Source organism: Podarcis filfolensis (assembly GCF_964270895.1).
Source record: "Podarcis filfolensis genome assembly, chromosome: 14".
NCBI classification, from domain to species: Eukaryota; Metazoa; Chordata; class Lepidosauria; order Squamata; family Lacertidae; genus Podarcis; species Podarcis filfolensis.
The window spans coordinates 50,387,412-50,415,117 of NC_139616.1; the positions used below are offsets into that span (position 1 = coordinate 50,387,412).

A 27,706-nucleotide genomic window follows, 5' to 3' on the forward strand; every position below is an offset into this window, starting at 1 on the left:
ACCTTGGGACTCCCTGGATTCTTGCTACAACTCGGCGGAATGGGGGTGGCACAGCCCTCCTCCCTGGTGGAAAATATAGATAATACTCCCGCAATCTGGTTTAGCATAATATCCCCCTACTATCTGGAGCAAAATCAGGATTCTGTTCTTGAAGGGAGGGGCTCTTCATAGAAAGAAGGAAAGAAAGAACCAAGCTGGGAAGCTCCAGCAAAGAGATTGTCTTGTTTTCGAGAAGCAGGTTGACACAAACAGCAGCAATCGTCCTAAAACGACTGCCACGTAGTTTTAACATTATTGATTATTCCTCCTCCTATTTTATATTTTAAGAAAATAATTGGTTAGCACACTCGTTTTTTCTTGCGTTATCTTGCATTTCCACAGGCTTATTATCCTCAAATGACAAAATAATTGCTAGCGCTTTAGTCGTCCGTCCCCCCCTTAAATCAATTTGCTTTCAAATTCCAGCTTGGGAAGGGTTGTGCGGCAAAGCTACAGACATCAGCTTCCTCCTCCAAGCATGCATGCTTGTGTGTGCGCGCACATACACACACTCACACACAAATGCACAGACAAAGAACCATGTGTCCTCCATTGCAGAAGGCAGTCCTCTTTCTGATGACATCCTCAGTTTGAAGGGCTCTCTGATCCAAGTTGACTTTTTTCAACATTTATTTATAAAAATATTTATATACTCGTAAAAATATTAGAGTAGGTTACAATATTTGTGTATAAAAGCATACAACAGGAACCATATTTTAAACATTAAAACCCGAAATCAACTACAGTAACTAATGTGAAAATATGTATTCTTAACTACTTGCATAAACCTAATGGAACGGGAACGTTTCCCACCAGCGTTTAAAGGTTGGAATGGAAGGTGCCTGGGGAATCTCCAGTGGCAGGGAGTTCCACAGGACTAGGTCAATGTCACTAAAGGCTCTGTTTCTTGTTGCCTTCAAGCAGAGAAATGACCAACGAGGCCCCTGTAGATAATCTCAGTGATCAAGATGGAATACAATAAGGTTACCATATTTCAAAAAGTAAAAACCAGGAAACCCCAAAAAATGTTGAGGTTGTTGTTGTTGTTTTTTTAAAAAAGACCCTAAAGTTGTTACGAAAACACACGGTTTTTTGCAGTTGACTTGCCTAAGATCCAGGACAAAGCACCGCCTTTTGAAAATTCCCCCTGGATGTCGATTCCACCTTTGAAATCCCGGTGATGTCCAGGAAAATTCAGACGTATGTTAGCCCTGGAATACAAGGATTCAAGAAAGAACCTTACAGAACCTTGTGGACCGTTGATTATGACATTAACTCATGAGGACTAGTGTCCTTGTCATAAGATGCAAAGTGTTGCCGGCAGGGAGGGGCCTTCCAGATGGGTGCTTATTGTGGGATGGATGCTGCAATGTTTTCTGAGTCTGCATGGCGATGTCTGACATAGGCATCCAAAGGCTACCCCATATGTTTTCCTCATTTACGCTTTCCAACAAAAAATCCAGTTATTAGCATTAGGCAGGACCTTTGCAATGATGAGATCAGCTTCTGGCTCTCTTGACCCCAGTGCGTTCTGGGGGGTGGGAGCCAGTTGGGGGTGGAGTTGAGCAGGTGGGTGGCATAGCTGGTTGTAGTGACCATGTCTTTTGGTGATGCCTTCTGCCCTTACACCAGCAGCTGGGTCATCACCTCCCGCCTGTGGTTTGTAACTACTTGGTGATATAGCCCCTACTTCTTGGATAAGAGAGCAGTGAAGAGAGAAAATAATAATAATTTATTATTTGTACCCCACCCATTTGGCTGGGTTTCCCCAGCCACTCTGGGCAGCTTCCAACAAAGATTAAAAATACATTAAAATGTCACACATTAAAAACTTCCCTAAACAGGGCTGCCTTCAGATGTCTTCTAAATGTCAGTTGTTTATTTCCTTGACATCTGATGGGAGGGTATTCCACAGGGTGGGCGCCACTACCAAGAAGGCCCTCTGCTTGATTTCCTGTAGCTTTGCTTCTCGTAGTGAGGTAACTGCCAGAAAGCCCTCGGCGCTGGACCTCAGTGTCCAGGCTGGATGATGGGGGTGGAGACGCTCCTTCAGGTATACAGGACCGAAGCCATTTAGGGCTTTCAAGGTCAGCACCAACACTTTGAATTGTGCTCGGAAATGTACTGTGAGCCACTGTAGGTCTTTCAGGACCGGTGTTATATGGTCTTGGCAGCCACTCCCAGTCACTAGTCTAGCTGCCGCATTCTGGATTAATTGCAGTTTCCAAGTCGCCTTCAAAGGTAGCCCCATGCAGAGCATATTGTAGTAGTCCAAGCAAGTAGTCCAATATAAAAACAAACAAACCCAACCATCAAAGCAAGACAAAACAAAAACCCTGCATCTAACACTTAGGTTACTTGCTATTCAGCCATTTTTTCTGGTCCGGCACATGCTTCCGTTACGCTTCTTAAACTGGTTTTCTTTCACTGGCTGCCTTTCCAGCTATGGAATCTGGCCACACAGTTTGTTTAAGAAGCTGGGGATTCCTGGCCCAAGGCCTTTGCCTTTCACCTGGACCTTTCTTGAATACCGGAAAGTGAGTGTTCTGCAGCCAGTCTTGTGACAGTCGCCCTGTGGCAAGCAAGAGCGGGTGACTTTGCGAGTTGATGAAACATCAACTAGGATTTCTGCAACTTGATGTTTTCAGTGCTAAAGAGTGCATTTTCCTGGAAAAAGTGGTGAGGTAAACAGTTGGAGGATGGATGGCGGCTAACAGATTGAGGTTGAATCCTGACAAGACAGAAGTACTGTTTTGGGGGAATAGGGGGCAGCTGAGTTTATTCACTGCTGCTGAATAAACTAAACTTCACCCTGTCATCTACTGCCTTCATAGACTTCTTTATTGATGCTGTCAAAAAAATCAAGAAGGACCGTCAAAAGAACCAGCACCCAGTCAGCATGGCCCCTTCCTGGACATCGCATGTGAAAGGTCAAGTGTGTGATTGACACTCCATTCTGTCCTGCTAACCTTTGCCTCTGTCTCTGTTCCTTTGCAGGACAGAGTTGACTTTCTGCAGCTCATGGTGGACTCCCAGATCTCAGGCAACATCTGCAATGAAACAAGTTCCTATAAAGGAAAATAGACAGTGGCTGTGTTTGCAGGTTTCCCACAGGCATCCTGGGGGCTGATGTGAGAACAGGATGTTGGGCTAGCTGAGTCCCATTGGTGTGATCCACCAGACTCTGGTTGGGTTTCTAACGATTTATATCCCTCTGTTGAAGGCCACTCCCACCTACAAAGCTGTCCTTCAGTTGGGGTATCTGGACTTAAAGCATATCCAAAGCACATTTTCACTCCTCAAAGAAGACTGGGCACTATCATTCGTCCAACGTTGCTGAGAATCGTAACTCTCTGAGGGGTAAAAACAAACAAACTACAGTGCCACGATTTTTTTTGTGGGACAAAAAGTGCTTCTAATGTGCTCTCAAGGTGATGTGTGTGCACAACTTATGTGACCTGCTTCCTCAGTTTCCATATTATGCTCAGCAGTGATCTGGAGGAGACTTGGGAGAGGGAAGTGGGAGAGAAGGGGAAAGAGCCATTTGGGTGCAGTGGTTAGAGTGCCGGACTAGGACCTGGGAGAGACTGGGGTTCAAATCCCGCCGCACAACCGCAATGGAGCTCACTGTATGACCAGCCAATTCTTTCTCATCCCAGCCTCCCTCACAGGGTTCTTGTGGGGATAAATTGGGGAGGGGGGAAACAAGCCAGTATGAAATGGTTAGAGTGCCGGGCTAGAGGGAAATGGGGGTTCAAATCCCTCCACCTGGCTAAAATCAGTGGCGTAGCGTGGGTTGTCAGCACCCGGGGCAAGGCAAGTAATTTGCGCCCCCTAACCCGTGGATTTGCGCCCCCTAACCCGTGGATTTGCGCCCCCTAACCCATGGATTTGCCCTAACCCCAGATGTTGCGCCCGGTGCGGCCCGCCCCCCCTGCACCCCCCATGCTACGCCACTGGCTAAAATAAAGCTCATTGGCAGACGTTGGGGGTCAGTCGCTGCCTCTCAGCCTAACGTTCCTCACAGGGACGTTGTGAAGATTAAATGAAGAGCAGGAGGTGGGAATTAAGTTTACACCACCTTGAGCTCCTTGGAGAAAAAGTTAGAATATAAATGCAAAAACACCTTTATCGGAACCCAGACTCCCATCATCCCTAGCTAACAGGACCAGTGGTCAGGGATGATGGGGTTTGTAGTCCCAAAACATCTGGAGGGCTGAGTTTGGGGGTGCCTGCTGTACATGGTGCCAATCGGCTATCATGGTGTGACCACCATTTTTCCCCTACCAGAATGTTTGTAATATTTTTTTTTTGGTTTTGAAATAAAAGAAAAAAAGAAAAATCCCCCATGAAGGGGCCAGGCACCCACAAATTTCAGTGCCAGGGCCATGCACGCTACATGGCACCCACGATCTCGGGCACCCACGGTCGCGAGCTGGCACTCCTGATGCCAACAGTTCCGCTTTGCAGACACCCTGTGAGTTGCTCCCACGTCTCCTCCTGCTTTGCAAGTTGACGCTCCGGGTTGCTGAGGACCCAGGACGCAACAGGATGTGATGCTGATGCTGCAAAACGAAACTACGCAGCGCAATTTTTTTGGCTGGGAGCCACCAGGAAACAGAGAGAGAGTGTGTGTTACGCAACGAGGAGAGCCACCACCCGCCTCTCCGGGCTTCACGTGACTTGACGGCCAAGTAAAAGCAAAACTGCGCCTCGGAGGCTGACTCTTGGCAAAGCAAGCCTCTTCCTCCTCGGCCTCGGGAACGAAAGAGCGCAGCTGCGGGTCGTGGCACCCTCCTGGCCTCAGGATGGCCTTCTTCTTCCTGCCCAGCCTTTCCTCGGAAACCTGGGTGCTGCTTCTCGTCTTCTTGGTCCTTCTGGGACTGTGAGTTCAACTCAGAGAACAGGGAGCGCGCACGGGCGGGCGGCGGTTGTTTCTCCGCGATCGGCGGAACCTGCTGCTGCGGGATGCCAGGAAGGAAAGGGCTGGCGAGATGCTCGGGGAAGCGCTGTCGCCCGCGCTTAGCGCGCTGCCTCGCCCGCAGAAGGGCTCCGGGTTTAAGCCCCTGGAGCCTCTCCGGGGAAGACTTGGGCCAGACGCCCTTTCTGAAACCCTGGAGAGCTCCTAGGGCCGCTCAGCGGGGACAGCGCTGAGCTGGAGGAGCAATGGCCTCACTCGGTAGAAGTCGAAATCAGCCCTTTGTTCAGATCCTGAGAACTGGGAACTTGGCTTTTGGAGAGAAAGGCTGTAGTGGTTCAAGGGGTAAGGCACCTGCTTTGCAGGCAGAAGGCACCAATGCTCAGTCCCCCGTGGCCTCTCCAGACGGGGCTGGGAGAAAGCCCTGCCTGGAATGCTGCCGGTCAGTGCCGACACTTCTAGACTGTGTGACTTTGGTCTGTGGCAACTTCCTGCGTTTCAAAGGTGCCGTTTTGCCAAGCTGCTGTTAGCTGGGAAGAAAGAGGCTAAAAGCGAGAGAGGAGGCAAGCAGCTCTGGTACTTTTCCAGGGTCGCTGCATAGAGCAGAGGGATCTCTCTTCCTCCTCCACATGTTTACAAAGGGCTCCCCATCTGCAGGAGGCAGGCAGCTGTTCTGTAGGAGAAGCTTCCCCCGGCCCTGTAGTTCTGTGGCAGGGAAAGTGCTACCTGGTGAATTTCTGCTGGGTCTGTAGCCTTCAAAGGTCCTTCGTGTTGGCTCTAATCTAATCTCCGTCCCAGGCCATGCCCGATGGAGGCGAAGCCTGCTGCAGCTCCAAGGTGCAAGGGTCAAAGGTGAGAGTCATGGCCTCTGCAAAAGTGGGGCCCCGGACACCCACCCCCAAGCCCTGCCCTGGTGCCACCACAGCCCACCAGCAAGCAACCAGCTTCTTAGGCTAGCAAAATAAATAAATAAATAAAAATGTAAAATCTACAGTGTTCGAAATGCCCGGTGTATCTCGTGACTGGTGTGGGTCCAATTTGAAACCACGTGGAGATTTCTGGATGCCAGGTTGGCAGCTGACCTCTCCACCTGGCTGGCCCCTGGCCTCCTTAAGCAAGTCAGCAGAAGAGCTCATTCATTGCATTGATTTTCCACCTTTTTCTCCAAGGAGTACATAGTTGACCTCCCCTCCTCAGTTAATCCCTACAACAGCCCTGCAAGGTAGGCCAAGAGACTGTGACAGGCCCAAGGTCACCCAGTGGGCTTATAGATATAGGGACCTTGAATGCTTAATAAATAGTAATAATAATAAACGGTGCTTAGACGTTCCGTTGTGGCACCTGTAACCTAGGTTTTAAGGTGCTATTTGGCAATTAGCTTATATATCTGAGTTTCTAAAACTGACAATGCAGTCTGGTCAGGGGGCTGAATTCTCACTCTGCCTCCCCTTTGCCAGGCTCATAGGAACATAGGAAAGTACTTAGTCAGATCTGCTGGGCCACCTAGCTCAATAGTGTCTGCCCTGACTAACAGCAGTTCTGCAGGATTTTAGGTAGGGCTCTCTCCCAGGCCTCCCTGGAACCAAGGTGGATTTAGAGGAGAGTGTCTAGTTCAGTCACACTGGGTGTCGAGCCTTGGGGACGCTGCAACTATTATTTAGAATGGAAGGCAAGAGGCAGGGGGCGCCCAAATTTGATGTTGCACAGGATGCCTCTGAAATTTGAGGCCTCTTGTGCACAAATCCTGCTTGCAGTTTTGTTCTTCACTGGCTAGCATGGAAACCAGGTGGGCTGGAAGAAGATGGAGACAGCCACCCGTCCATCCTCGGCCAGGCTGCTCATTCGTTCACCTGCAGGGAATTCCTGGTTGCCTGTGGCTTCTGGGCGAGCGGATAACTGCAAGGCCAGGTGGACTGGAATATCTTGTTTTTCAAACCACTTTTCTCATTGACTTATCTCTCATTGGTTGTCTTTCCAGCTATGGGATCTGGCCATACAATTTCTTTAAGAAGCTGGGAATTCCTGGTCCAAGGCCTCTGCCCTTCATCGGGACCTTTCTCGAATACCGGAAAGTGAGTATTCTGCAGCCAGTCTTGTGACAGTTGCCCTGGGAGGTAATCAAAGGATTGGGGGGGGGAGGGGAGAGAGTAGGTGACTTTGGATGGGACAGGGAGTCTGTAGCTTGTATGTGACTCCCTATGTCCTGTACCGGTCCTTTTGGAGACGAACGAAAAACTTTTAATACCATGGGACATTTTGAGATTTACCCTCAGAATTGCTTTTTTGAATTGTTTTGTTAAATGTGTGTTGTGATTTTTGGTGTGTGTGAGTGAGTGTAGATGGTTTTTCAAATTAAAGTTTTGCAATCACATATCCAACCTTCATCCTAAAAACAAGATTCCATTTCCTCCTGCATCTTTTACAATAACCCAAATCTTTTACATCTCCATTAAATCCAAAATTCACCATTAAACTACAGTGTTATTCCTACAAACAATTTTAACGGTTTACAATGATTTTTATGATAGATTATAAATTTTCCCCCTTCCTTATTAAAATTTTGGTATTCCTGATTTCTGATTCTTCCGGTCATTTTTTGCCATTTCAGCATAATCCATCGACTTAATCTGCCATTCTTCTCTTGTCAGGACTTTATCATCTTTCCATCTCTGGGCCAATAACATCCACACAAAAATTTTATGTATTAAAAAACTACACTCTTTTACTTTGTGTCAACCAACCTGCAAACATTTGCATTAAGGCATGTTTTAGCAGTGTATTGTTATGATTACTGTCCACCTTCCCCCAAGGTATTATGAAGTGCAAAGTAATAAAAACAAATAAACTATTAAGAACAGTAATAAAAAGGCCTCAAAACACATGAAGGGCTTGGCCCGGCTTCTGCTTGACTGCTGCTTTACCACCCAATAGGAGCAAAAGTGAACCACGTTTTGGGATTGAAATTTGCCCTGATTCAGCACTAAAGAGTGGGTTTTTCTGGAGAAAGTAGCAGGGCAAATGGAAAAATCCCCAGGCCCCTGCCTAGGAAGCACAAGACAAGAGAAAGTGTGGACAAGCCCTTAGAACCAACAATCCCAACCCAGTTTTTCCTGACAGTAGCCCAGCGGTCCTCATCCTTGGCATCTTAGTTTCCAAAGGTTTCTCTGAATCGGAAGGTCTTAGGCTGCTGGCAAAAAGGTAGAAAATATAAAGCCCATCTTACCTCTCCTGGGAGGAAATCCCACAATCTGGGAGCAACCACAGAAAAGGTTCTCTCTTGTGTCACCACCAACCATGATGAGACCGCGAGAAGGTGCTCACCTGAGGATCTTAGCACCCAGGCAGATTTGCACAGGGAGATACAATATTTGAGGTAGCCTGGGATCTTAGGGTAAATAATAAACAACCACAATATACAAGCTTCCTTCTCTGCCACATTTATGTCCCACCCTTCCTTCAAGTTTTATTTCACCTTGTCCTTCCAAGAAATGTTAAGGTAGTGCCTAGGGAGTACTCAAGGCTAAGCAGGGACTCGAACTCAGGTCTCTGCAACCCAAGACCAGCATTCAGTTCTGGCTGTCCGTGTTGACTATGTCTACATATAGGAGATGATATGGGTGTTTTCAAACAAGCTATTTCCCAAGTGTATTCTAGCAGTCATGTTGTGGTGTGAACAGATGAGGAGGATGAATCATATTCCTGTGGTGTGTTTGGGTGTGTTTGGGCTGCTTCTGAGACAAAGCAAAGTTCTTTACAGCCCCCAAGTCTGCCTTGCCCTTATGACAGCACAGCTACACTGACTGGAGATGCCTGTTTCTCTGACAACTGTTTTTATCTCTGCAGGGGATTCTGGATTTTGACCTGGAATGTTTTCAGAAGTATGGCAAAATCTGGGGGTGAGTGTCCCGCAAAACAGAACCGTGTTGGGGAGGTTGGTCACTGGAGAAGGCAGGTGTGCCTGTTGCTGCCTGCAAATTGTGGCCCAAGTGGAAAGTGTTCCTTGCTGCTATAGAATAAGAATACAATCCTGTGCTCAGGCAACCCACATTTTGCATACTGTACCTATGATACAGATTGAGAAGGTGTGCATGATACACTAAGCATAGTTTGCTCCGCAAATATTTTCTGGTAGAATTTATTGTCCAGGTTTTGCTCATCGTCAGAGTAGCATTTGTCACCAACAGCTGGTCATTTTATTCCTCTGGCTCTTGACTTCTGAGGTTTTAACAGGTAATCATTCCAAGTGTTGGCTAAAAGGCACGGCTGGAGGAAGTGTAGCCCTCCAGGGGCTGTTTGGACTACATGTCCCATCATCCCTGGCCATCAGCCATGCTGACTATGGCTAATGGGAGCTGGAGTCCAATGACACCTGGAGAGCCACAGGTTTTCCACCATTGCAGCTGGAGGTTAGGTAGAGAGTCCCAATCTGACACCAAAAATGAATCCTGATTACCTGTTAGGGTGGTGGACTCTCCCAGTTGCACAGCCACCTGCTGTGAATGCTGTAGATCTCTGGATTTCCTGCATCTAACGGTGTCAGCCTAGATGGTTTTTAGGAACCAGCTCCAGGGTTCATTGTTCCTAGCTTCTTGCCACAAACCAATTGTTGCATCCAAGCAAGAATTACCAAGATTCTTCTTCTTCTTCTTTCTGGGCAATTAGAATTTTTGACGGCCGGCAGCCCATGATGGCTATTCTGGATCCTGTCATGATCAAAACCATCCTGGTGAAAGAATTCTACACCCATTTCACCAACCGTCGGGTAGGTATCTGCTGGGGAACTGTCTCTGTCAAGAGAGATGGTGATGGATTTTGAATTCTTTTAAAAACTTAGACAACAGCCTGGATCTCACAGAATGTGACGCCGTGCTTTGCTCAGCCAAACTGTGGCTTGCTCAGGCATCAAAAGTCAGCAGAGCAAATTTACCATGGTTTGGCAAACCCTGATGTCAAGCCATGGTTTGATGTTGGGTTACAAACTGTGGCTTGCTTGAACTATGGTTTGCTGTTTATGTCCAAACCCAACATCCTCCCTTAACGGTGGTGTATTTTGCCACCCCAGGCCAGACGTTTGCCAAGGTATAGAGATGTGAGCTATGAGAAGCTAGAAAACAAAACCACTCCCATGACTGAGCAATTCTCAATGGGGCTTTTTCTGAAGGAAGCTCTTTCCCACGCTGTGACTGTTTTGTGAGGAGTGGGGGGAATTTAAAGGGACCATCCTTTCTGACCAAGCTCTGATCCACTGATATCTGGCCACCCTACTTGCTAAACCTACTTGCAGTGCTATAATTAACTTTTCGGGGGGGGGGAGAATAGTGCTGACCTTTCAAACTACACACTCATATCTGCTTCTCATAAAAGGAAAAGATAAGCTGGCAGAAGTCTGTTGCCCCATTCAAGGTGGCAGGAAAGCATTAAGAAGTTCTTACGTAAAGAGTGCATTTGGCAGGCGTGTGGCAAAGAGATGGGGAAGCCAGCCAGATTCCCCAAAAATATTTTCCTTTCCAGCTTGCACAGTCAGCCAGAGTTCAGGTGATGCAGTGAGGCAGTGCCAATTCTTGGGTGTCATGATGGTTTAGGGAGATATCAAACAGGGGGTGAAGTGTTGGGGTGGAGGATGGGGAACAAACCAAGCTTTGGGGAAGTAAACCATGTTTCCCTCCCCCATCTGTGAGGTGGATCTTGTTGAGTTCAAACAAACCATGGCTTGGCACTTTGTTCGAATGTAGTCAATCTCTACGTTTGTACAAAAAAAGAGAGAGAGTGTTTGGTGGTGACAGCTGCAACTCACTCCCAGTATTCATTTCTTGGACTGCTTAGGACTTTGGTTTGAATGGAGAACTGGACACCTCAATAATCACAGTCCCAGATGAGCAATGGAAGCGGATTCGCACCGTCCTCTCGCCCACCTTCACCAGCGGGAGGCTGAAGGAAGTAAGTCCTCAGATCAACCCATCTCTGACGCCATGTTGCCTAAGAGGTGCTTTGGGTAGATCACTGCCAGTCTTTAACTCTGTGAGTAGATCGCAGTCTCTTGGGATTTGGCCAGCCCTGATTTTATTCCAACTCCCTGCCATGCAGGAATTCTGCCCACGGCCATAATGAGGGCACCAAGTGGGCCTTCCACAAATGTTTTCGCCTTCCTCAGTTTCCCTGCCCTCCAGAAATTGTTTTCCCACCGCCTTGTCTGCAAGGGAAGTTACGTGTGTCGCAAAGGATTCTGGGTTATGTTTTGGGGGCTGCTTCCAAATACCAGCTGCTGGAAGCCATGGGAGCAGAGAGGGTTCTTGCTCTCGAATCCTGCTTGCTGGATTCCTACAGGCATTTGGTCAGCCACTGTGTTTCCTGCTTGGCAGGGGGTTGGACTCGATGGCCCTTGTGGTCTCTTCCAACTCTATGATTCTATGATTCTATGTGTGCTGGTCCTGGGGGGGGTTACCGTGAGGCGTGGTCAGAGTCCGGTCCTGGGTCGAGGGTCTGGAGACTGTCCACCAAGGGCGAAGTGGGGTCCAAAGCGAGGAGCCGGGCAAGGACGGGAACTCTGGATGAACAGGTCTGGGTGCTGGCAGAAACAGGTTTCCAACGACGTTGCTCCCGAACCTGGGACCAGGTTGACTGGCCTTTATCTTCTCTGAGGCCAGGGGCGGTCCCGCACCACATGTGACTCACCTCTCCTAGCCTTAAGGCGAGCACTCCTCCTAAGAAAACCCAGTTCCCTACGCCTCTCTGCCCTGAGCCTCTGCAGCTCAGGAGAGGCTGGAGGGTTACTGGACCCAGGGGCAGCTTCACCTTCCCCTGACAGGGCTGGGAGAGGCGCACCTGCAGGCAATAGGTTCTCAATCACGTACGGAGCCAGAGTGGATTCATCTGGTGTTTGCTCCTGAGGATCCGGCACAGGTGCAGGCGCTTCAGGTTCAAGCCCCTGCCCCAGCTCGGCCGGCCCTGGAGGCGGGGACTCCTGTGCAGGCTGGGATTCCTCTGGTTCAGCCTCTGAATCAGATTCCCAGGCCATCACACACTGTGAGGACCGGATGCTGGACTAGGTGAGCTCTTCTTCTGTTCTGTGGTACATAATTGTTGACCCTAGGACTGCTAGCCTGGATGGTAAGGAGTGAAAAAGGAGAGAGGGGGGCCCCCCATCCTCCTGACTCCCTGAGAGCCCTACCTGCCCTGGGTGTCACCTTCTCAGGGCAGGACCATGAAGGGAGTGAGCAGAACTAGCAGTTGCTGACCATGCTGACCATGCCATGGCAGCCAGAGAGCTTCAAATCCAGGATTGCTGGAGCTCAAGCCTAAAGGGGGCTCAGGATTGTGATTAAGCCATCCCCTTCGAGGGATTTGGAGGGGGCACTGGAGTGCCTCTTATGTGGGTTGAAATATGTGAGGGCACACCCAAGGATTGAGTGGGCTGAGTTGAACTTTTGACTGAGTTGAACAAAAGGAACCCAGCTTGGGTGAGTGTGATGGCCTGGGACTCGGGCTCAGACTCGGAACCGGAGGAGTCTCAGTCTGCACCGGATCCTCTGCCTCAGGCGTCATCTGAACTGAGTCTGGGGCCTGATCCTGAAGAGCCCCAGTCTGCACAGGTTCCCCTGCAACAAGCACCAGCTGGGCCGAGTCAGGGGCCTGAGCCTGCCCTGGCTCCAGATGCGGGGACTACCTCGTTCACATGCAGCTACTCCACTACCAGTTGGGTCAGGGGAGGCTGAGACGGCCTCTGGGTCTAGTAACCCACCGACGTCTCCTGAGCTGCAGAGACTAAGGTCTGGGAGAAGAAGAGACCTGAGGACTGCTCGCCTTCAGGCGAGACAGGGAGGTGAGTCACCGGGGGATCAGGACCGGCTGTTACCCCGTGAGAGATAAAAGGCTGCCGGACCTTGCTGCAGGTTGCGGGAGCAACATTGTTGCTTGGTGGAACCTGCCTGAGACCCTGTGCCTGACCTTGCCTGGTTTCCTGCCTTGGCCCTGTTGGACTGACTCCTTGTGGAATCCTTGGATTCGGGACCGCATTGCTTGGGTTATCCCCCTGGCACAGCACAGTGAGCTTGAGAATGCACCCCCAGAGGAAAACCTCTCCCGCTCCTTATGGGTGTCTTCTCCAGGGCCAGTCCCTTGACATTGTGAAGCAGGTTGCAAGTGGCCATTCCAAACGGCTGCTTGTTCTATGGCTCCATTTTAATGGAGTCTCTGCCGCCATTCAAGTTTTTCTCTGCATTTCCAGATGCTCCCCATCATCAACCGATATGGAGGAATGCTGGCAAAGAACGTCCAAAAGAAATCGGACAACGATGAACCCATGGACATGAAAGAGTGAGTTATTTCTTGGGGGGCTGTTGGGGGGAAAGGAGCCCATTTTAGAACCGAAATGAATTCCAGGAAACTTCCAGGAGGAATTCTGAGTACAGTCATACCTCTTGTTACGTTTGCTTCATGATACGTTTTTTCAGGTTGTGTCCCGTGGCGACCCGGAAGTACTGGAAAGGGTTGCTTCCGGGTTTTGCCACTTGCGCATGCGCAGACGTGCTAAATTATGTCATGCACATGCACAGAAGCGGCGAATCACGACCCACACATGCGCAGACATGCAGACGTGGGTTGCGTTCCTTTCAGGTTGCGAACGGGGCTCCGGAACAGATCCCGTTCGCAACCAGAGGTACCACTGTATTGACACATTTTGCAGAATTACAAGGCTGAGTGTTTTCTGGAGTGTCTCACTGCAGAGTTCAGCAGGAGTTTCATCCCTGTATGGAAAAGCTGCGTATTCCTGCACTGCAGGGGTCAGGCTATAAGATCATCAGGATCCCTTCCAACTCTTCAGTTCTATGAGTCTATGGAATACATGATTGAATACATCTCCCATGTAAAAAACGAAACAAATTTCTATAGGAAAAAACCTAGAGAAAATAATGCAAACAAAAAGTTATATATATTCTTAGAATATGTAGACACATCGTGGGGAAATAATGCAAACAAAAAGTTAGCCTCCAGTTCAGCTTGTGCTGTTTTTAGTCCCAGGAAGGAATGAGTACGATGATATTGCAGCGGAGCATTGTTCTTTATTTAATTTTAATTTAAGTGTATGTTTTGAAATATTAAGTATGTGGTTGCTAAATATGTTTTAATTGACACATTTTACTATGAAAAGAAATCCATGGGAAGTCATAATTGCATTGAACAAACCTATTAAACAGAAACAGCATAATGAAGAAAGTTAATGATGTACGATTTCCCCCAACCATTATGGAATCTTAAAAATAAACATGTAATTTTTAGATGAAGTCTTGTACAGGCTTGAGATGTATCCAATAAACAGAGCTGATTCACAGGCCACGAAGGCTCATGCAGATCACGTAGCTGAGTTTAAAGTCCTTGCAAGATTCATTGTGTGTTTCTTTCTGCTGAGGGTCTTCTCTGGGGAACTCTGGGAGATGGACCCACAGCCATCACATTTCATGCGTGTTTCTTCACCTCTTCCCTTTCCCACAGTATCTTTGGCGCCTACAGCATGGACGTGGTGACCAGCACCTCCTTCAGCGTTGACATCGATTCCATGAACAACCCCAACGATCCTTTCGTCAAGAACATCAAGAAGTTCCTCAAGTTCAGTTTTCTGAGTCCATTGCTGATTCTGATAGGTAAGAGACGCTTGTCTGCTAAAGTGGGCAGGCAGAGAGGTTGGGGAGAGGACCTTTTTCAGCTGGTGCACCGCATACCTTCAGGGGTAGGATTCCGGGGGATCTCTTGCATTTAGTGGGAACAAGGAACCAAGCAATGGTCACAGTAGGCTAAATTCCAGTGATGCAGAAGTCAGACAAAAGCCAGAAGGCTACTTCGAGAAGCAGGGCTAGGATTTATTGTTGCAGCAGTAAATGCAGAAAACTAATGTGCTTGTATCTTCCTGGATCTAGTTGCACTGGCTCCCGGTAGAGTACAGTGGTACCTCACAAGATGAATGCCTCGTAAGACGAAAAATTTGCAAGACGAAAGAGTTTTTCGTTTTTAGAGTTTCTTCGCAAGACGAATTTCCCTATGGGCTTGCTTCGCAAGATGAAAACGTCTTGCGAATTTGTTTCCTTTTTCTTAAAACCGGGCGCATTGCTTGAAGAGGTGCAGTTCCGTGCTTCGCAAGACGAAAAATTCGCAAGACGAAAAAACTCGCAGAACGAATTAATTTCGTCTTGCGAGGCACCACTGTATAGGGTCAGGTTCAAGGTGCTGGTCTTGACCTTTAAAGCCCTTTGTGGCTTAGGGCAGGGGTATGCCCCGCAGAGGACCTTAAGGTCCATGAATAACCATAGTTTAGAGGTCCCGGGCCCTAAGGAAGTCAGACTATCCTCCACCAGGGCCAGGGCCTTTTCAGTGATGGCTCTGACCTAGTGGAATGCTCTGTCCCATGAGACTTGGGCCCTACAGGATTTAACCTCCTTTCTGTAAGACAGAGCTATTCCGCCTGGCCTTTAATTTGAATTCAGCCTGATCTTTTATTTCCCTTCTCTTCCCTCCCCTTTTATGAAGATCACCTGCTCTGAGACACCACAGCTAATTCTTCCCTGGCCTCCTTGCTGGCCCAAGTAGGACGGATTCAGCCAGCTAGCACTGGGGATTATCTAATGCTTATTTCCCCTAAACTGATTTCTGAATTTTGAATTTTATTGTTGTTCATGTTTTTATACTGTATTTTATGCTGCTTTTACAAATAAGTGTTCTAAATTTGTTGTTAGCCGCCCTGAGCCTGGTTTTTGAACCAGGAAGGGCGGGGTATAAATAAAAATGTATTATTATTATTATCTATAATGTGTGCTTATAAAGAGTTTAGGTTTGCAGGGCTGAAACTGCATGGAAAGGGTATTTGCACAGATAACTTTGCCATGTGGTTTCCAGGTCTCAGGCTCTCTACCTGAACTGTCCAGGTTTCAGCTTCTACCTAAAGATCTCCGGGGAAAGGAGTTCTGCCTCTTGAAGAAGCAGAGAGAGAGGCAACTTTGGTCCATCATATTCCTAGCTTTTCTGTCTCTCAAGAAGAGCTTGGCAAGATTCCTTGACTGTGTGTTCTTATTAGACTGCTGCTTCGTTGTATCCTCCCAAAACGCTGTTCTGTTTTTCTCTCTTCCAGTCGTCTTCCCGTTCCTCACACCGCTGCTGAATAAACTAAACTTCACCCTGTCATCTACCGCCTTCCTCGAGTTCTTTACTAATGCTGTCAAAAAAATCAAGAAGGACCGTCAAAAGAACCAGCACAAGGTCAGTATGGCCCCTTCCTGAACATTGCATGTGAAATGATTGACAATGTGTGTGATTGACACTCCGTTCTGTCCTGCTAACCCTTGCCTCTGTCTCTGTTCCCTCGCAGGATAGAGTTGACTTTCTGCAGCTCATGGTGGACTCCCAGATCTCAGACAACGTCTCCACTGAAGCAAGTTCCTATAAAGGTAAATAGACAGGTGGCACCTCCAAACAGTGGCTGTGTTTTGTGTTACGGCTTGAAGGGTGTTTTCTTTGCTTTGACATAAAAGGGCTGTACTCCCTGTTTTGGGATTCCACCTTTACAGAGATCCTTGACATTTCTGGCCAACGCCTAGAAAAAGCAAGTGAACTAGCTCTGCTGAAGTTCATTCAAGGTGAAAACCTGAATGTTCACTTTAAAACCATTCATTGTGTATTTCCTGGTAGCAGGGATTGCTAGGTTTCAGAAGGGATTAGATGTGCCATTGCATACATGCATACTAACAGAGCAAACCTAAGCATAACCTGGTTTCTCTTTGCCTTGGCTCCAGGGAGGCTAAAAAGGTTATGCAGCCTGAAGTGTGCTGGGCTTTGGGAAGCTGCCAAAGGTCGACCCCTAAGGGACCTGACCCTCTGTGATACGCAACTGGATTTAGGAAGACTGCTTGGGAGCTGAGAATATGATGCTTCACACTTTCATCATCATTTTTATTATTATTTGTATGCCGCCTTTCCACAGTTAAAAAATAAATGCTCAAGGCGGCATACAGCATAATAAGATTTACATACTGTATTTTTTGCTCTATAAGACGCACGCGGGTGGCGCTGTGGGTTAAACCACAGAGCCTAGGACTTGCTGATCAGAAGGTTGGTGGTTCGAATCCCCACGACGGGGTGAGCTCCCGTTGCTCGGTCCCAGCTCCTGCCAACCTAGCAGTTCAAAAGCACATCAAAGTGCAAGTAGATAAATAGGTACCGCTCTGACGGGAAGGTAAACGGCGTTTCCGTGCGCTGCTCTGGTTCGCCAGAAGCGGCTTAGTCATGCTGGACACATGACCTGGAAGCTGTACGCCGGATCCCTTGGCCAATAAAGCGAGATGAGCGCCGCAACCCCAGAGTCAGTCACAACTGGACCTAATGGTCAGGGGTTCCTTTACCTTTACTTTAAGACGCATCAGACCATAAGACGCACCTATGTTTTGGAGGAGGAACACAAGAAAAAAAATATTCTGAATCCCAGAAGCCAGAACAGCATGAGGGACCTAGCTTCTGGGATAGCCTCTTGCTGTTCTGGCTTCTGGGATAGCCGCACGCAGCCTCTCCCGGGCAGCGGGATGAAGGCTTCCCCTGCCCGGAAGAGGCTAAGCCAGAAGCCAGGACAGCAAGCGTGATCACTGCGCACCGATCCCTCTTGCTCTCCTGGCTTCAGCGAAAGCAACGCAAAGCCTCTTGAGCAAAGAGACAGAAGCGCTCCCGCTGCGCTCTAGAGGCTTTGCGTGGCTATCGCTGAAGCCAGGAGAGCAAGAGGGATCGGTGCGCACCAATCCCTCTTCCTCTCCTGGCTTCAGCGATAGCTGCACAGCCTGCATTCGCTCCATAGCATGCGCACACATTTCCCCTTACCTTTTAGGAGGGGGAAAGTGCATCTTATAGAGCGAAAAATATGGTAATTACAAAAATTATAAACAATAAATAAACCGCATCAAAAAAATGCACAACCAAATGGGAAACAATTTCCACATAAATCAAAATCTAAAACTAAGAATACAGCATTAATATCACAGTTTAAAATGACATAGGTAAAAAATAGCAGCAATTTAAACAAAAAACAAGAACAAAACAAAACAAAACGGAGCCCTCTCTGCCCAGCAGCAGCAGTGGCAGCAGTCCTTTATAGAGCCCATCAAGCCCAGGCCAGGTGTTGAGTGGCAGAACTAGTGGTAGCCGCAGCAGCAGTCCCTATAGCCTGTCAGGACTATATGTCGTTTAGCTAACTAGTTACCTAAACGACAACTAGGAGGGATAGTTATAAGACATGGGGGATGGATGATGGGTGCATATTGTGCCTTTGGGACTGGAGAAGTAGGAGTAGATGTATTTTGAAATGGATTGAAATGAGGCCACAAGTGATTTTGAGACAGGTACCACATCATGAATAGTAAGACTGTTGATCCCACCCCGATTTTTACTGACAGCTTGTTTGTAGAGTTGAGATGAAGTTGTGTTTTCCCTCCTTGTTTGCTTTCTTCTGCAGCTCTGACGGACAGAGAGATTATGGCCCAGGCCATTGTATTTATTTTTGCTGGTTACGAGACCACTAGCACCACTCTCAGCTTCTTGTCCTACTGCCTGGCCACCCACCCAGATGTGCAGCAGAAGCTGCAGGAGGAGATCGATGAGGCTCTTCCCAACCAGGTAAGAGCATCTGTTTTGGTCTCCAAGGTTGATGCTCATCAGGTCCGTCTGATGATAAATGCTTTGGCTTGGAGGGACATAGGCAAACATGGAGAAACCTGTCTCCTGGTGGCTCGTGGGACAGCCTCAAAAGCATGATGGCAGGTGGGAAAGCTGGTGGACTCCAGATCCCATCACCCCAGCCAGCATGGCCAGTGGTGATGGATCATGGGAGTTGTAGTCCAACAACATTTGGAATCCCTTGGGTTCCTCACCTCTGGTCTAGAAGGTTGAGATGCCAGAAGTGGAATGTGGGGGAAACAAAGTTGTTGAAGCCATCAGATAGATTTCACTGGCAGTTTTCATCCTAATTGCCAGTAATTGAGCAGGATTGCAGTAGTGTTAATTGACAAGAATGGAGATACTGGAACTGCCACCACGATTTGTGTTGGGCATGCATGGCTGCCACTCTGGACAAAGGTGGACAGGTTCAAGAGGGGGAAACGCATTCTGCCTCTTGGTATAAAGAGATCACAGGTGAACTGGGAAAGCAAAGCAAAGAAAGCAATAAAATCTGGTGAAATTTATAAAGGGGGCAAATAGGAACTGCAGATCTGAAGGCTGGAGCTTAATATACCTGAATCCTGCCCTTAATAAATATATGTTTGCTAAATAATCCTACCTTTCCCAGCGGACTCATCTAAGAAAGCTGTAAAATTAGGGGTCTGGGAGTTCTTGACCAGAAAAAAACAAAGCAAAGTATTTGTGTGCAAACCAAATAGTATAAATTTGGGAGGGGGGTTATATTTGTTTGTTTATCAAACATGGATTTTATTTTTCATCAGGGCCAGAAATTTGGAGGGATGAAATTCATGGAAAATGGCTGGGCAGCAACTGGGTTCTTCTTCCCCTCCCTCCCTTTCAGCCAGGCCAGGCAGTCCATGGGTGGCACTGGTGGGGAGTGTACCATTATGCCTCATCCAGTAGTTTTTCTAATTCATGGAGGAGAAGGCTACTGCAATGATCTCAGGCAGGCAATCAAGCCCTGATAAGAATTAATGAGTCTCTGGCAGTTTTATGGCATGTTTATTTACAAATCACATCGAGAGCGCGGTTCCGAGCCTGCCGCTCTTAGCAACAAGTCAGTCACTCTGAGGCTCTGCCCCTGTCACAGCACGAAAGGCGCCAAAGTCCAGTCTGTCCTCTATTGTACTTCTGTTGTATTTTAACCCTTTCAGCTCTTCTGGTTTGGTGAGAAGGTGGGTGAGAAGGTGGGTGAGAAGGTGGGTGGGAACCCCCCCTCATAACAAGAGCCCTCTGAACGCTGTTTCTCTGCTGGTTGCATAGCAACCCCCTTAATGCCGTCCATCTCTTCCCCTCCCCCTGTCTGCGAACTGTCTGTGTCTGGGAACTCTTGGTGAAGGGGGGGGGCGAGCTAACCCCCTCCTTCATTCTTTCATCTCCAGAGTCAGACTTTGGCCCTCTCTGTACTGGCAATCCTACATCTCCAGAGCTTGACTGTTAGGATATTCCGTTCCACCTTAAAAGGAACAGGCATGATTGTTGTGTGTCACACACCTGTTTACAGTCTAGCACTGCTTGCTGGGAACTTCCATTTTGTGTATAGCTTTTGCTTTAGCTGCTTGCTTGGACGTGAAAGGGAGAAGTTATGTTTTTCCTTTGTCCTGAATAAACTGCTTGTAAATATGCTTTACATATGCCTCTTTCTGCCCTTCTGTTGCGAAGAGTTATTTGCTGATTAGAGCGTGCTCCAGCTTCTGAAGAGTTCTGAAGCTGCGGGTCACTGTGCCAAGGACCGGAGATTGCCCAGCTACCGGCCGGTGGGCTGGAGCCAGCTGGGGGCCTGCAAATTGCCCCTGTTTCCTTGGACACATCCCAACAGACTCTTCCCACGCATTCAATTCAGTCATGTCCCTGACAGCTACCAATGGCTACCAGCCATGCCAATGGCTCTTCTCTTCCTCCACAGTCAGAGGCAGCAATGCTTCTGAAGACCAGTTGCAGGAAACCATGAGAAGGAAGACGACGCTTGAGCTCATCGTTCTGCTTGTTGCTTTCCCAGGGGCATCTGGTCAGCCACTGTGATGAAGATGATGATGATGATAATTTATTTATACCCCACCCATCTGATACTGGACCAGATGGGCCATTGGCCTTAGGTTCCTGATGTTTTATTTCCCTCTTTTGCAGGCCACTCCCACCTACGAAGCCGTCCTTCAGTTGGAGTATCTGGACATGGTGGTGAACGAAACACTTCGGCTTTATCCTCCGGGAGGGCGGATCGAAAGGGTCTGCAAAAACACCGTGGAGATCAACGGAGTGACGATCCCCAAAGGAACAGCGATCATGATCCCTGCCTTTGTCTTGCACCGTGACCCGGAACACTGGCCGGAACCGGAGGAGTTCAGACCCGAAAGGTGCGTTTGCAAGGAAGGAGACTCTTCCTTCTCCCAAAAGCAGCTAATAAGAAATCCTGGCGACAGGAGCAGGAAACCCAAGAGCGGGTGTGATTATTACAACACCTACACAATGCATTTATCATTGTTTGACATCCGCTGTCTGCGCTGCCATGCGGGGACTTTTTATAACCTACACCCATAAACTGTGCATGGAATTTAATTAACTGTATTGGGGGAAATGACACCTAGATGGTTTCAGCGACTGAAAGATTGGCCTGGTTTTATGCCCAGCGGTTAAAAGAAGAGCTATAGGGCAGCTGGTGCCAAGCCATGAAAATGCTTGCAGAAAATGAAAGCCAAAAATTGATATACTTCTTCCAATGTTTTGGGGGGGAATGATTTAATTCCTATTGATAATGGGGAAATAATTTGTCCATATTTTGCATTTACATCACTGAAAATGTTTACATGTCCACAACATACTTGCAATACAGAAAAGAAGATTAAATTATATTTTCCTGGTGGTTTCAAATGAGCTGAGCGTGAAAATCTGATTAATAAGCAAGATACAATCCAGATAGAAAGTGCTTAGCTGCCATATCAAAACCTAACTAATAAGTGACATTTAATCCAACCAAAGTGTTTAATTGTGCTATAAGCATCTTTCCCCAACTTTCATCCTTTCTCCCCATTCATCTCTAGTATCTAAGCTGAATTAGTAATATCTTATTATCAAGAAAGAGAATCCTATTTTCATAGCATTTCTTGAATCTCTAATTTCTGCCTTCCTTCATTCCTGCTGGAGCTCAGGCTGCCTTTGAAGCACATTCGAAGCAGATTCTCCCGTTCAAAGTATTCTGGGTACAGCAGTTTGCTAAGGGCTGCTGGGAACTGCAACTCTTGGAAGGGGAAACTACATTGCCCAGAATTCTTTGCAGGGAAACTGTGTTTCAGAGTGTTTTAAAGCTACAGTATGTATGGAGCCTTAGCCACCTCCATTCATTTTGATGGGATCTATTCAAAGGTATGCATAATGACTGGTTACAACCCAATTGGAGGGGAAGAGCCATTTACACCACCTCAAGCTTTTTGCAGAAAATGGGCAAGATCAATGTAATAATGAAATATGTTTTCCCTTGAGGAATAAATCTGCCCCGGGCAGCGATAGCAGTTTTCAACCAGCAAACTCACAGCTGCAGCAACTGCTTTGAAGAACATACCTGTTTAACCGGCCCATGGACCCCACCACCTGCTCAGGGACTCCTGACGCCCGCTCGGCGCTAAACCGTCGTGGAGCAGAGCGGGGACTGCCTTCTGTGATGCTAGCCAGCTTCCCATTGGCTGCTGGAAGCTCCTGCAGCCAATGGGAGGCTGCGCACACCTCCTCCGCGCCGGAAGAAGCATCAGAAATAGCGTTTGCGCATGTGTGTGCACGCGCACTCCGGCCCACCACAGCGTCTGCGGGACCGTGTACCGGCCCAAGCCACAAAAACTTTCCTGACCCCTGATCCATAGCTTGGCCAATCAAATTCCCTCCATAATTTGATTCTCGAGCCCCAGATGGGGTCACTTGGCTCACCCAGCAGTGGAGGAACATTCGGTGTGTTTTGCTTCCAGTATCCTTCCTCACCTCACATGTCTCTCTTTTCCGATCTGGAAACAGGTTCAGTAAAGAGAACAGGGAAGCCATTGACCCGTACGTCTTCCTGCCCTTCGGTGCGGGTCCACGGAACTGCATAGGAATGCGCTTCGCCCTCCTGGTCTTGAAAGTGGCGGTGGTGGTCTTGCTGCAACGATTTTCCTTCCGTCCCTGCAAAGAGACTCCGGTAAGCCGCAGCATTCTGTCCGTTTCGCCTTAACGCAAGGCCAACTGCTCTATTAGCACTGAATTGCTTGCTAAAACCAGATGGCTGTATACATTTTATTTCCCCCTCCACACCTCATTCCTGGGCCGGAGGAATCACACCTGTCTCTGAGCACAGGTGTGATGTGCTGACAAGGTCTCAATCACGCTGCGGCATTCTGCACTCATGGCAGCTTCTGGATAAATCCGTCCCTGAAGTAACCAATTATTATTATATTTATTTTTAGCCTGCTTTTTTCCCCTGACAAGGGCTCAAGGCATTTTGCAGATAAAATAGGAACAGCTAAGAAACATTGGGAGGGGAAACCCAATATTTTTTTTTAAAAAAAAGCATTAATAGAATTAAATCCAGCTATATAAAGATATATTAAAACATACACTAATAGAATTAAATCCAGCTATATAAAGATATATTAAAACATACACATAATTACAATAAAAACAGCACAGCCTCTGCCATTTCCTTAAAAAAAGTCAGTTCCCAAATGGCTGTTGGAACAAGAAAGACTTCACATGCTGGCAGAAGGACAGCAAGGAGGGAGCTAGTCTAGCTTCTTGAGGAAAGGAGTCTGAAGTTTGGGAATGTTCAGGGAGGCAGGAGAGGATATATTGTTTATTAATATCCTTCCTAATTTGCACTAGCAAGTTCCTTTACTTAGCAGAGTTTCACATTCCCCTTTTAAATACACAGTGGATAACTTGTTGCAGGCTTGTGTAAGCCTCTCGCTATTAGGTTCCTGGTAAGTTCCCTTAGATCCCTCTTAAAAGAATAAACACACCACAATCTTGTGTAAAGTATATAAAAGTTGTTTACTCACATCAGTTCACAGTTGGATCCCTGAAGGCAGACTTAGTTACAAAGTATATACATGTGGATCTATCCCATATGGGGATAACCCCAGTGTCCTCTGTTGGCTGGAAGCCAACAGAGCATCTCTAGCTAAAAAGCTGCTCCAACGATGGAGGAAGTCAAAAGAGAGTGTGCTGTGTGCCTTGTCCTTTTTGTTACCTGGACAGGTAAGGTCACGGCCACCTCTAGTCACATGCAAAGGATGTATGTCCCAGTCAGGAGGAAACAGGAAGTTTTTGACTGGCTGGACCAAACATTCCCCCGCATGTCCACTCTAGGAAAACAAGGAATGTTGTACTTGACTGCTACTTATGTATCACATCCCACACGAAGTTGCTTGGGAGAAGCTGTGAGGGTGGCAGGACCAAGAGAAAGGCCACCCCCCAAAGATCTCAGAGCCCAAGTAGATTTGTATGAGGGAGTGCAGTTTTTCAGATCACTTGGACTTAAGCTGTGTAGGGTTCTATATAAGTCATAAGCAGCACTGTTGAATCCATAGAGTTGGAAGGGACCCTCAACATCATCTAGTCCAGCCCCGCCCCCCATGCAGGGATGTGCAGCTGTCCCATAGGAGGATTGAACCTGCAACCGTGGCGTTATCAACATCATGCTCTAACCAACTGAGTTATCCGTTATTCAAAGCTGATGTTCCTGAGCACTTTCGAAAGACAGCCCCATGTAGAGAGTGTCATGTGTGGAGGAAAACTTAAAATATGCTGCAAAGTTCCCCAGAAATAGACCAGAGGCAATTGTATCTCATCCAGCAGAGCTTTACTGATACTGAAAGCGAATGAGCATCATGGTCACAAATCCAATACTTTCAGCATTGGCACTGTCTGTAAGAAGTCCAGTTGCAGCAGACTTAACTTAAACTTCACAGTAACTTATAATAAGTCTAAACCTTAACACTATAGCATACAGACCAGCACACCTGAACAAAGAGATAGAAAGAGAAAGTGAGTGAAACTCAGGCTCCTCCTGGCCTGACTATTATAGTCAGCATGACCTTGACAGAAAGGATAACAGAACCAGTTTAAACCAGCTGTACTCAGCTTCCCAGGAGTAGGCTAAACATCAGAAACCTTCTGCCTGCTTCTTTCACATAGAAAGAAACCTTCCAGAACACTCTTCAGCTAAGTAGAATAGGAAAGATCTCTAGACATCAGATCAATACTTTCTGTACTAAGAAATGCAAACTGACAAAGAGTGTGACAGTAATCCAAACAGGATGCCATTAAGGCCTGTGTCCTTGTGGCCAACTCAGACATCTCAAGGAACAGGTGCAATTCATGCGCTTCTGTGGCCAGGCTTTCCTGGTCCAGCAATGGCCGTAGCGTTTGATACGGCCATATTTGGAATACTGTGTCCAGTTCTGGTTGCCTCGCCTCAGAAAGGAGGTTGGCAAAGGTTTAGAACGGCACCACAGAAATGATCGGGAGGATGGAGTAAATTTTTGACGAAGAAAGTCTGCAGCAGTTAGGGCTTTTCCGTTTGGAGTAAAGATGAGTTCGAGGCAAGATGATAGAAGTTTTTAAAATTATGCCTGGCATGGAGAAAAGTTTTTCTTCCTCTCTCTTAAGACTAGAACTCATAGACCATGGGTAGGCAACCTAAGGCCCGGGGGCTGGATCTGGCCCAATCGCCTTCTAAATCTGGCCCACGGACAGTCCAGGAATCAGCGTGTTTTTACATGACTAGAATGTGTCTTTTTATTTAAAATGCATCTCTGGGTTATTTGTGGGGCATAGGAATTTGTTCACCCCCCCTTCAAAATATAATCTGCCCCCCCACAAGGTCTGAGGGACAGTGGACCGGCCCCCTGCTGAAAAAGTTTGCTGACCCCTGTCATAGACATTTAATCAAGCTGAGTGCCGGAAGGTTCGGGACAGATAAAGTCCTTGTTTATGCAGCACAGAGTTAAACTGTGGAACTCCCTCCTGCAGTGATGTCCACCATCTTGGATGGCTTTTAAAGAGGACTGGACAAATTCACGGAGGAGGAGAAGGCTATTGACAGCTGTTAGGCACAATGGCTATGTCCTGCCTCCAGAGTCAGAGGAAGTGATGCTTCTGAATATGTTGCTGGAAACCAGCAAGATCCTGCTTCCTGGTTTCCCACAGGCATCTGAATGGCTGTGGTGAGAACAGGATGCTGTCTGAGATGAGCCCCCATTGGTCTGATTCATCAGGCTCTTCTCATGCAGCATGAGGTGTGCGTGAACTTTGCAGTTGCTTCTGCTGAATCTTCCCTGCTCCATCTCACTTACTGCTCATTTTTGCTTTCTTTTGATGACAAAGATCCCCATGGAACTGGACAGCAAAGGGTTCATGAAACCGAAAAAGCCCAACATTCTGAAGCTGGTCCCCAGAGCCGTTGCTTCTCCGGAGGAATAAAGGAAGAGGACACAGCAAAGAGGCAGAGACAGGCGCTACCTCCCTCTTTCCACACTGTGTTGCCTTCACCTCACTGAGGACTAGCGACTTGCATTGACAGAACTGCGCAGAGGAAATCGTGCCTTTTATTTCACAGAGTTTTACTGACCTGATAACTCTCTGTTTACTTAAGCTTATGTGGTAAGCAGCAGTGAAGACTGAAGATGTATGCAATTTTTATGACCTTATATGTAGATTTTAGAAGTTTGGGGGTTATATATGCTCCTTCTTGGCCAAAGGTCAAGGTTTCATAATTTAAAATCATGGCAAGAAAGAAATTGCAATATGTACTGCAGCAGTAGATGTCAGTGTTTTCAGACCTGAGATCCCATTTTAACCTAAACATGGATTTGCAGGACACACTCCTTAAGGTTTTTTATCAGGTATTTGAATGTTGCAGTTGGGACCCACTTTAAGTCAGGCTGTGACCTTGTAGTGGATCCCCACCCATCAGTGAAAGTCACCCTCTAGCCTCCTGTGCAACTTTGCTACCCAGGGCTGAGGTTTGCAATGTTTCGATAGTGTCCAACTAACTGGGGCACTCTGTGGTTCTCATTCACCGCCAGAAAGTCCCCCTCTCCCTTTTCCCCAGCTCCACTCCACTAAATTCCCCATCATCTCCCCTACCTCTGTGACCCAAACAGGAAGACCCATTCCCCACTCCCCAAGGCAAAGCACTGTATTCTGTTACTTACCTCCCGTATGTTGCCAAGATCTTTAAGGCAGAGGTCTTCAACTTGGGTTGCTTTTGGAGGTGAGGGGAGACATCCAGATGACTCTCAGAGACAGGGCCTTCTTGGTGTTGGCCCCCCCTGTGTGTGCAGAACTCTTTCCATGGATCGATCTGCCAAGCCCCAACACCACTGACCTTTCTGTGCCACCTTAAAACTCCACTTTTCTCTTAGACGTCACAGGTTTAGATTTTATTGTTGAACACCTTTGCCAATTTCCAGTGTGGCAGCACATGTTTGAATGTGGATTTTTTTTGTGATGCATTATGTCTGCTGCTGGACTGTTCAGTTTTCTGTGCCACCCAGAGGCCTTCTATTCATAGATATGCAGTACATATATAACATAAATAAATCTATGGTTTGCAACAGTTCTTTTGGTGCCTGTGGCTGAGCGAAGGATGGATCTTGAGGTCAGTGTGCCCAGGGTGTGTGACATGTGCTGGGTCCCTGAATTGTCAGACTTCGGAGAATTGCTCCCCACCCTCATTGACTGTGTATTAGCAGAACAAAGCAGTTAGAGTCCCTTACCAGTTTAAGAATGTTTAATGATCAAAGCAAAAGAACAACGCAGCCTTTCTCTGAATAAAGGTGCTTCACTCCTACTCCCCCTCCCCAAGTTATCTTCATCACTTCCCCCTTCTTGCAACCTGATCTCGCAAGCACTGAACCTTCTGCGCAGCAACCTTATCAGCTGTCCTTGCCTTTGGAGAGAGAGGCTGGACACTGTCAAGCGAAGGGGAGTCCGTTATCTCTCTCTCTCTTCCTGTTCTGCTTCTTCTAGCTGTTCCCCACTCGGCTCTGCCCAGCTGTTGTTTTCCGAACTATGCCCCTC

General features: G+C 47.6%; 1 protein-coding gene across 2 annotated transcripts; it reads left to right on the top strand.

Moving 5' to 3' along the window:
* The first annotated feature begins 4,692 nt into the window (after positions 1 to 4,692).
* LOC310749184 (cytochrome P450 3A24-like) lies at positions 4,693 to 27,245 on the top strand. Of its 2 annotated transcripts, none has more exons than XR_014541508.1 (13): positions 4,693 to 4,924; positions 6,936 to 7,029; positions 8,801 to 8,853; positions 9,620 to 9,719; positions 10,781 to 10,894; positions 13,182 to 13,270; positions 14,447 to 14,595; positions 16,074 to 16,201; positions 16,311 to 16,389; positions 18,438 to 18,598; positions 20,789 to 22,125; positions 22,211 to 22,823; positions 26,009 to 27,245. XR_014541508.1 is itself a non-coding variant. In XM_083585766.1 (13 exons), exons 1-13 carry the CDS (start codon positions 4,848 to 4,850, stop codon positions 26,102 to 26,104), a joined length of 1,530 nt encoding a protein of 509 aa, XP_083441892.1. In that variant the 5' UTR covers positions 4,706 to 4,847; the 3' UTR covers positions 26,105 to 27,245. The 2 variants fall into 2 exon arrangements, 1 of the variants encoding a protein (XP_083441892.1); XM_083585766.1 differs by having other exon boundaries at positions 4,706 to 4,924; positions 20,789 to 21,015; positions 22,661 to 22,823.
* Positions 27,246 to 27,706: the final 461 nt, after the last annotated feature.

Coding starts and splice junctions, on each gene's coding strand:
- LOC310749184 (XM_083585766.1), top strand. CDS start 4,848: ATGGCCTTCTTCTTCCTGCCCAGCCTTTCCTCGGAAACCTGGGTGCTG. Junction 14,596..16,073: donor TCCATTGCTGATTCTGATAG/GTAAGAGACGCT, acceptor TCTCTCTTCCAG/TCGTCTTCCCGTTCCTCACA. Junction 16,202..16,310: donor GTCAAAAGAACCAGCACAAG/GTCAGTATGGCC, acceptor GTTCCCTCGCAG/GATAGAGTTGACTTTCTGCA.